We start from the raw sequence: 10,267 nt of genomic DNA on the forward strand, positions 1-10,267 counted from the left end.
CCATGTTCCGCTTACTCTGCCAAGCTACCACTTGTTGAGAACTCGATTTACTGTGGGTTTTCGTTTGCTCGGATTCCGGTGCAGAACGCACCGTCTGCCGTGACTACATGACTCGATCCTATCTAATTTTCGACGGCTCGGCTGCCGAGTATATGTATGCATTGAGAATACGCGTCAGTTCCGAAAATGACCGCGCAGCTAGGATTACTGGGGCAGAGTAGCGACGGTTGCGGCGACGGCGACTGCGGGGATAGCGGAAGTCTACGGCAAAATATCATGTATTTACGTGTTATCACAGAGTGTGTGTGGAGGGGAGCGGGAATCGCGGGCTCGGGGTTGTTGGTCGCTCGCTCGGTCGGTTGCTTAATGAACTGTTGGTAGGTTTTTCGAACGTCTCGCAAATTGCACTCATTGCACAAATGAAGTGATAATACTTGGGTTTTCGCAGGAATCTCGCTCGCGTTTCCTGAAGCAGATCGTTGGCGTCGACAGAACTGGCGACGATCACCGTTCCAGGGTAAGGTCCGGCTCACGAGGCGACGCATGAGGACGACATCGGCGATGAAACGATGACGACGAGCGGAACTTGACTTAGATTTGCAGTTGTTGAGCTCGATCTTCCAGTGATCCTCCACCACGATCAGAGTCGAGATCCATCAAGACTTTAGGACTCCATCTTCACCATCTTGGTCGAGAGGTTCAAAGGAGACTCACTCACAGACGTCTGCGGAGGCGGCGGGGAAGGAGACGACGAGCTCACGGGCTGTTGTTGAAGTAGCTGCTGCTGCTGCTGACTGAAGGGACAGGACTTTAGAGGAGCCTCGTTTCTCATGATGATGTTATGGATGAGATCGGTACGCTTCATCTGCTGCTCGTTGAGAAACTTCGGCGCCTGTTGCAGAGCTCCGACCAGCGTCGAATGCGCCGTGGCGAGATCGGTTGTCGACGAAGCCGGGGGCGAATGGGCTCGGACGGCCTGGGCCGCGCGGAGTTTCTTGTGATGCCGATAAGCTTCCTCCATCAGCTGATTGGGCGACACCAGAGGAGGGGCTTGAAGCGCGCGTTTCAACACAGGCATATCGTCGTCGGTGGCGGCGTGTTCGATTTCGTCGGTGGATCGCGGCGAAGAACAGACCGACGTGGTCGGAGTACAGCTGCCGTGCTCCTTGCCCGACTCGATACCGGAGTCGGTGGGCGAATCGACACGGGCGGCGCGGAAGGGACGGTACATCGTACTGTCGACTACCATGGTAAGCTCACTCGTCGAACTCGTTGACGAACTGAACGAATTCGTTCTCACCGGACTCTTCGGAGCGGCGAGAGCACTGTCGAGCGATGACGTCGACGAGTGCGGCGACGCAATCGGAGACCATCTCTCATGAGCTGCACAGGGAACGTTCAGAGGAGTGGGCTGAACTCCGGTCCAGGGTTCGGGCGCCGAGTAGGGCGGCGTTGTCGACTGCGGTTCCATTTTATAGGCCAACAACTTCTCCGAATGGAGCGAGTTGAGCGTTCGCAGGTCGGGAATCTTCTTCAACAGTTCCGTGTACACAGAGTTGTCCTCGGCCGTGGGGCAGACGGCTTTCTGGAGAACTTCCATCAGCCGTCGCTGGATTTTGTGCACCAATTCGCTGTTTCTCAGTCCGGGACGATCTGTAAGCGAGGAAACACGAGCGACGTTACTAACCGACGCTATTCTGAGAGTGGAGTCGTCGTCGAGTGAGCGCAAAACGCGGTCAAGGTCTGCATGGCCCTTTCCCTTCCTAGCGGTAGCAGCAGAGGCTATAGGCCTATAGGGAAGGCCTGCGACGGCTGCCAGGCTAGCGCGGACTATAGGCTACTCCAGTGCTTTCTTCGCGAGACAGTGCTCGAATCGGGCCAATGTCAAAGCGGCCTTGACAGCGGCGGCGGCGGCGACGACAGCAACGAAACTCTTTGCTAACAATCAGGCCGGCCGAAGGGCCTGCCGGCCAGCCAACGGCTAGACGGTCGGAGGCTTTCCTCAATCGACGAACGCCCTCGCGGCTTAGCCGTCGCACCTTCGGATTTCTCTCTCTGCCTGCCTTACTGTCTGTCTCCCGCTCTCTCTCTCTTTCTCTCCCTTGAAACCGACGGATTGGGTTGATGAACTGATCGGGAACTTACCGGCAGCGATGATGACGGTGGCGCTGAAGATGGCGATTTGAGGATCGGAAAGACCAACCGAGTTCATTCGCTCGGCAAACTCGAACATCGAATCCAGGAGAAATCGGGCGTTCGAGGACGAATGCAACGAATCCCTCCGTAGAACCTGACCGTTCAACGTGATCATCTGATTGGTGGCCGAGTCGAACAGACGCGCTAACCGGACCAGAAGAACTTCGAACACTCCGGCTTTCAGTAGCGTGACTTGGTCTTCTTGAGCGAGCAGCGAGAAGCCTGGGATTCGTTTGGCGAACTCCACGACCCCTCGGATAGCCGGAGAGAATCTTTCGGAAAAGTCTTCCATGAAACGATTCGTTCCATCCGGACTCTGAGGATTCAACGGACACGCCTGCAAGAAGAAAATCCGAAGGTCAGCGCTTGATGCGTTGCTTGATTTCACCCTAGCTAGAAGGCGACCAGAAAAACAAAAACAACGTTCACATTATGGCAATCGATGTCTGAGACGTCTTCCTCTTCCTCAGCTAGTCATCTCATCTGTAGCCTTCCATCTTCTGTCTGATTTGCTTCGAGCTTCTGAACTAAGCCCCTGAGCAAACTAAATATAGATCCGCAGTGGGGGTGGGGGAGAGATGCTTAGGGAAAAGTAAAGAGCGAGATGGGGCTTGATTAGAGTGAAATCTGAGAGTGGTGGGTTCGCGAGCGGAGCGGGAAAGGGAAGACCCCCCCCCGTCCGTCTGTCGAGCCATCCGTCCGTCCATCCATCTATCTATCCGTAGAAGAGAAACAAACGACCTTCAGCGGTTTGGGGGAGGGGAAGGGGAGGGGCAGAGGGGAGCCGTGGGGGCGGGAGTGCAATGTGTTCGCCGGCTCAAGGCCGTCTAATCAAGAGGCAGCACCGTCACGTGGAGGAGCTCAGCCGGCGGCGGCTCAGTCATAACATCAAGCTCAATTTATTTGCCCTCTATCTTCAATGAGTTCCCGTGAAATCCCTCCACAAACGACAAGAGAATCTCTTCATTCCAAACAAAGCGATTCCACGCGTTGTAGGGAAACGAGTCTGAGAGAATGGGAATGATCGACCGACCGACCGACCGACTGAGCGACTAGCAGGCAGCAGGCAGGCGGCTAGACTCAGGCGGCCCTCGAGGCGAGCAGAGCAGACGCCACACGTCGGTAAACAACTTGACCTTGAACCTCCTCTACCTATGCGTCTGGCTGTCAAGGTTTCTTTACCTATTCTCGAACCACGGAGGATTCTCGCCGCTCGCCGTTCAATGCCAAGAGCGGGTTACGCGCGGCCGGAGATCGGGACCGTCCGACAGCGTGACAGACAGACAGACGGAGCGGCGGCGGCGGCGATCAGACTCAAACGATAGAAGGACACACTTGCACGCAAGTCACAGCTAGACGCTCTCGCTCAACCGGAGAGCGTCGGCGCGTCATTGCGTAATCTGTTTGTCAGTGGTGGACTTGCCAAGGCCGTTGGGCTGCCAAGGGACCACGACAGTAGCGGCAACGTCGACGACGTCGTAACGAAGTGTATTGTCGCCGAGGAAGTACTCTTCGTAACACTCTACAACTACTACTAGACAAGCGCCACCGACGCCGACGACGGTAGCGACGGCTTCAGAAGCGGCATCAGCAACGAATTTAGCTCCCAGTGCTAATCCAGGAGGCTTTCCCTAAATAGATGAGGCGTAAACTCACCAGTCCGGAGGGACAGCGCGCGTAGACGGGATCCACTCGGGCACGTTCGATCATTGGGGCGATTTTATCGCTGGTGAATTCACACGTCTCCTCGTGAGCTTGAACGACCGATTGGAAGAGACGCATCTCGTCCTCGAGTTCGGCGCTCAGCTGTTTCTCTTGAGAACTGGCATTGACCTTTTGCATGGCGGCAAGAATTTTCGCTTTTTCCCGCTTGGGGACACGACCGAAACGCACAGCTGAAACACATCAAAATCACGCACGTTAGTCAAGAAACTCACTCGGCTTGCCATTCGTCCTAATCGTCTGAGTGGAACCGGCGGCGAGTATTTTCACTCGCTGAGAGATGACAGCTCGCAGCCGCGCCGGGCGAGGGATTGCGGGCTGTCCGGAAGCGAAAATTGCGAAAAACAACACAGAAGCATGTCGTCATATGAAGTTTCTGAGAACGCGTCTTCTGCGCTGTTCGGTGGCCGGGTTGTCGAGCGACTGTCAACAAGTGTCAACGTACGGGAATTTTTCTGAATGACACCGGCAACCGCGGCGAGGTTGTTCCGGTGCTTCATCATCGTGCTGCTTCCCGCGCACAGTGTGTAGTACAGTATTCCGTGGTGGGGGTTCGTCGGAGGACCTTGTTGCGCCGACTGCATTTTATTTGCCGCTGTGACGTCGAAGGATATCGAACTACAGCACCGGTGGACGTTCCACCGATCACACGAATGTTCACACGGCCGACTCGACGGTCGGTTACGGCGACACGACAAGGGTTCAAGTTCACTGGCCGGAAGACAGCCGCGCACTGAGAGCACCAACCCTCGCTCTCGACTAGTTACAATAGTGAGCAGCGATGGTGGCGAACGGGCGGCAGCACCGAAGGCCGCCGCGGTGCTGACGTAGAAGGCGGCGGCGGCGACGTCGTCGTCACTACTGGCAAGCAAGCTGACTCCTTGCTCGCTTAGAGCGCCAAACAGACCGACAGGCGGTGGCACGCAGGATCACAAACGACACACGTTGGCCGGCTGAGGAGCACACGGACGCGACGAGCGCTCTCCTCGAGATCTCGATAGCGACTGACTGACTGACCGCCTGCCCGCCTGCTTGGCTGCCAGTCTCGAGCTGTGCTGTTGTTCTTGATGATACAAGTCTCTCGTTGAGCTGCTCCCGGCGGCGGCGGTAGAGAGCGCCGATGAAACTCCTCGCTCTCTAGTCGCTGTCGTCATCAGAGAGGCAGCGCGCGCACACTTTCTCTCCTCCGTGCCGCCGCCGTTGCTGTCGTTGACCTTGAACTTCAAAGAAGCAAACCAATCACGACCTAGATCTGAGTCAGGTGGCTGGCCACCGTCCTATCCTATCCTGGCACGGTGACGCCATCTGACGACTCTTGCGCGCACTACGCCGAGTGCTTTGATCTCCGAATTTCGAGAGCGAACCAAGTGGCGCCCTCTGGAGTTGTCGCCCGCAGTCTCCATCGAGCTCGGGACTCCCCCGAGCACCCGTAGCGCCATCTATGCGTTCGAATTCGATCCCGGTGCGAGTTCGTGCTGACGACGGTCGTGATCGTCGGCTTCATCGCCGAGATGATGATGGAGAAGCTTGTGACCAGCGTTTGTTGTCGTGCTCGTTCGAGAGCGGCTCTTGTCCGGCGCTCCGCATCTGCCGGGAGGGCGCGGAGAAGAATGTGGAGGAGCCGAAAATTTTGAGACTCCCCGAATGCGACCTCACACCGAAACCCGGGCTTTTCCGGCAGGCGTCTTCCTTGAAGTCCACACGGGCGGAATAGTGCGGCGGAAATTTCTCTATCGATCGTCCCAGGGTATCTTCGGTCCCCAGCTACGGTTTTCTACGGGTGGGCTAGATTCTAGGGTGCACTGGGCAAAGTTGTTCGGACTTACCATCTCGGGACATCCCAACACCGATGCACTTCTTCAGTCGGCAGTACTGGCAACGGTTCCGGTTTATCCTAAGAATGGCGCATTGCTGGTTCTTGGTGCAGGGTCGGTATTGGATCTTCTGCTGAATGGAGCGCCGGAAGAAACCCTGATGGTCACAGAAAAGTCCGGTTAGCACTGTTTAAACCAAGATCCAGAGAAAATGGATCGTCCTTGAGCGAGCGAGCGCGCCTGCCCGCCCAGACAAGCAGTCAGTCAGTCGGTCGGATTGCCACTGGGTCGATCAGCTGGTCGGCCATACAACAGATGAAAAGCCTCCGGTCGACGATTCTCGCTTAAGCTCGGTCGCAGCTCAACTGATCCAAGAAGAGCGCGTCGACCTCTCCGTACGAGGGCAGAACAACATCTGGGTCGAGGAGTTCGGAGGAGGCAAAGAACCTTCGTTTTCGCTTCTCTTTCGCCCCAGGTCCTCTGCTGCTGCTCCCATAACTGATACTAACCCATACCGTCTCCCCTGCCTCTCTCACTGTATGTAGGGCCCGCATAGGAGTCCTCTTTTCCCCCGACGCGCGCGCTCCGAACCTCTGAGGACCTGGGGGCTGGCTGGCAGGCCGGTCGACTCGAGCGGCGGCCGCGGAGAAACTAGGCCAGCAGAGAGCGAGTCCGTGATCGATTTTAGTTGAGTTCATAGCCGTGAGGGCATCGCTGGCGCTGAAGTAGGTTCAGCCTCGGCCTCAGCAGCCTTCATACAGTTACTCAGCAGAGATGTGCTCAGCCACCCTTGTCGCCCGGTACCTATTTTCGAGGCAACACTCAACGATCGAGCGAAGTCCTGGATAAGACATCCTTAATTTACGATGCCGGCGGCCTGAGACATCGGCCGCCGCATCGAGTAGCTCTGGGGAACTCCCTCGCTCTGAATGCTCCTCATGACGATCGCCTCCAGAGTCCTCGCTCACACTGACCCGCACCGCGTTAATCTCGCAATGGAATCGCGTCTTTTCAGCGGCCCGAGCCCGGTCCATCCATTAAGGAAATTTCGACAACCGGAAAGACCGAAGCTTGAGCGACTTCAGGTTGTTGGCTCGACCTGAGCAGGAATTCGGAAGCTCTCTCTCGCTCGCTGATGGATCTATTCTTCTGTAGCTCCTCTCAGAAGCTCCATACGGTATTGGCTCCGATCGGTTGGCTACTTTTACCGGCCAGCCTGTGCTAGCCAGCCCGGAGCAGAAGTTGCTCAAAGTTCATCACCCTTCATTCGACAGATCGTAGGAGACTCGAAAGGGATTCCCGAAGGGGGTGCCTTTCTTGACCTGGTCGCGCGATTACAACAACAATAGCGAAACCCTCTCAACCCTAAAGTTCTGTTGAGCTCAACCGAGCCAAACAAAACCTACTGACTGACTGACTGAGACTAGCGGCTGCTGCTGCTGCTACGCTGTCGAGCTCAAGATGTTTTCGTACGTACCTTGCATCCTTCGCATGAGTGGACTCCGTAGTGGAAGCCGGAGGCTTTGTCGCCGCATACACGACACAACACGGTGGTTCCATCGAATTCTGAAAAGGGTTTCACACATACGTAAGATACATAATCGTCGCTTCGAGTGATCGGCTAGGGGCTACGCGGACGAGAAGACGACCTGGTCGAAGAATCCTCGTTGCCCTACAACAGGTTCATTCATGGAGCTCGCGCCAACACGCACCTTCCAAATCTGTACAATATTCTGTTGTCATATCAGAATTGTTCGTTCCGATATAAACGGGTTCGAGCGGGAAACACACGAAACAGGACCGAATTCGAGAACGAACGCGGAAAATTCCACTACACAACGACAGATTTATCCAGAGAGCACAGCACACAATTTATTCACGAAGTTTTCGAACAACGAGGACCAATTCACTAGGTCAATGGGGCGACGAGCGATCTCTCGTTGAAACTTCGAAATTCGTCGAGCACGAGAGAATCATCGCGGAATCACAGTAGGCCAACGAGCTTTCTCCCAGTATCGCCTTGTCTACGTGAGACCGTGGGTGAGTTTGGCGGCTGGCTAGTAGCGTTCTATGCAACTTGGCTAGCGATCGGTTTCGCTAGTGCGCAGGGCAAGGGAAGCGGCCTCGACCTTCATCCCAATGGTGCCGCTGCCGCCGCGGCTATTGGTGGTCGCTTGCTCTGTGAGGGCCATAATACAGAGTTGCTCTTGTAGTCACCGACGCCAGAAACATCGGCTGCGACAAATTGAACAAGTTCGTCGTCTTCTTCCGCTGCTCTCATCCGTCCGAAAGTCGACAACTTCGAACGTCGACGACGCCCGTCAGAAACGGAAAGCTCCGAACATCGTTAGCCTGCGCTTCGGTTAACCGAAACAGAACCCGTGAACAGAGAAAGGGTTCACTCATCGGGGAACCGCGACTCTGACAACACCGACAGACCAGAAGGCTTCTCCGAAAACTTTCGCTCGAGCTCGAAAATTCAAACGCCCCTAACGGAACCGCGCAGCCGATTCCGGCTCGGATTCTGTACTGATCGTCGTCGTCGTCACCCGTTTAGATCACCCGTTGAGCCCAAGTTCAAATTTCTGGTGCGCGAGGATTTCATTCAATGGTCCTGCTTTCGATTCAGGGACAAACGCTTTCCAGACGCTCAAAACCTCGTGTGGCCTAGTGAGAGACTGATTCCACTCTTTCGCTCACGTCTCCTCTCGGAGTGCAATGCACTCTGGAGGGCAACAACCTCAACGCTCGGCGAGGAGAGTGTCACCTTAGAATTCCCAATAACCCATATTCGCTCGAGTGGAGATTACTACTCCCGGCGAGGCGGAACCTCACTCCGAACCGAACGAAATCCACTCGGAAACGTCCTCCGCGCGATCTCAGCCTCGAGCTTGAATTGATCGGCTCCGAGGTCGAGCACAGAGTATGTGGCCTTGGGGGCCTCGCCGTCACATGGCCTTCGGGCCCTCTACCTAGATCGAGCGAGCCGTCGCGTTTGCCGCCACCGCTGAATAGACGTCCTATCGGCGCCTGGGACGGCGGCGAGCAACGGACACTTCGCTCCGAGATCGTCATCATCATGTGGATAAATCTCAAAAGCACCACACTATGTACTACTGACCTAGAGGAATATCCTCGGCGCGGGCCCTGCTTCTCGGGGGCACGGGGCTTTGCGATTGCTCTGTGTCGGACGCGACCGACCGAGAGCCGTGAGCGAACACGGACGGTCTCTGTTGCTGATTGAACCTCTGAACGTTACTTTCGCTCAGAACCATCTTGACCATTTTCGCTGCTCGAGCCCGATCGATGAATGGGCGATCAAGGGAGGAACAATGACGATGTCGTCGAGCGCGACAACCACAACAAGTCCGTCGTTGGTTTGATTGGAGCTCTCACAATTTCCAAAAGCACATTGAGTCCTCACTGCTTATCCTTGCGAGTATGCACTAGGTTCGGTTTTGCTCCAGTTTGGAGTCGAGTGAGGGCACCACTTGATGATTCAGATTGTGACAACCACTTGGCAGCTGAGTGTTCTGCCTGATCGTTGCTCGGGTGAACGCTGAGAGAAATCCACGAACGATTTCTCAAAGTCTACGCTGACTACGAGAACAACGTGAACAATGTCTGATGAAAACAACCGTCGGCGATCTCTTGTCGTCTCGGTATTGTCGGAAAGTAAGCATGGAGGCGAGGAGTGGAACGCTTTTATAGCTCGGTGGAAAGGGCTCGCCGCGTGACGTAGCTAAGGCGGCCTCTCTGATTCGCCGCTGGCTGCCATGAGGTTGATGACCGAGTTCAATGGCTGCCTCCGTTCAAGGTCTTCGCAGTGAAAGTACATCGGCCGCTGAAGACCGACGACGACAACAACAAGAACAACAGCAACAACGACGGCAACGACTACGACGTCGACGTCGGGAAGCGCGAGGATCTGCGGAGATCCGGAGTGCGAAGAACGGAATTCCTCCCCGAGATCTGGGAAAACTATTCGAGGGAATATCTCCGTCGGTCGCTCGGGAAACGCTTCGTCATGGGGACCACTGTGACTTCGTTCGAGATCGCGAGCGACCCACTTTGTGGGCGCTCGCTTTCTGAAGAATCGACAGAGGCCAACTCGAGACGATTTATCATGGAATTATCTGAGAGCCTCGCATTGGGAGCGGATTCTTGAGTTACCAATGGAAGTTTAAAGCTCCCAAGCCGACGGCATTGCGCTAGACCGAGCTATCGTACGTACTACACATCATATCGGCCACGAGGATAAAGCCGAAGCGCGTCTACTCCAGGATCTACATAGCGAAAGGCTAGGCGTGACGAGTCGAAGGTCGCTGTCCTTGCAGCTGTGTCCTGTTTTAAGTGCAATGCCCCACGGCGATTCTTCGCACTGGGTAGGACGTCGAACTCTGGCCTTGGAGAGAGGATCGCGGTCGACGGCACGCAAAGAGCCTTCGAGTGGCGTCGTCGGTCCGTCGGTCGGTCGCTCAGCTACCGATGCCTATTTTGCTCCTTTCGCGACTACCGCCGTTCATGCTGCTGGT

At 55.7% G+C, this 10,267-nt stretch overlaps 1 protein-coding gene across 1 annotated transcript; it reads right to left on the reverse strand.

Moving 5' to 3' along the window:
- Positions 1-664: 664 nt before the first annotated feature.
- Eip75B (Ecdysone-induced protein 75B) lies at positions 665-9,007 on the reverse strand. Its single transcript, XM_003738101.1, has 6 exons — positions 8,854-9,007; positions 7,210-7,298; positions 5,745-5,889; positions 3,853-4,091; positions 2,146-2,533; positions 665-1,653 (listed from the first exon to the last, which is right to left on the reverse strand). The coding sequence occupies exons 1-6, from the start codon at positions 9,005-9,007 to the stop codon at positions 665-667; spliced, it is 2,004 nt and encodes a 667-aa protein (XP_003738149.1).
- Between the last annotated feature and the right edge of the window lie 1,260 nt (positions 9,008-10,267).

This window comes from Galendromus occidentalis, unplaced genomic scaffold, assembly GCF_000255335.2.
Source record: "Galendromus occidentalis unplaced genomic scaffold, Mocc_1.1 scf7180000075780, whole genome shotgun sequence".
Classification (NCBI taxonomy): Eukaryota; Metazoa; Arthropoda; class Arachnida; order Mesostigmata; family Phytoseiidae; genus Galendromus; species Galendromus occidentalis.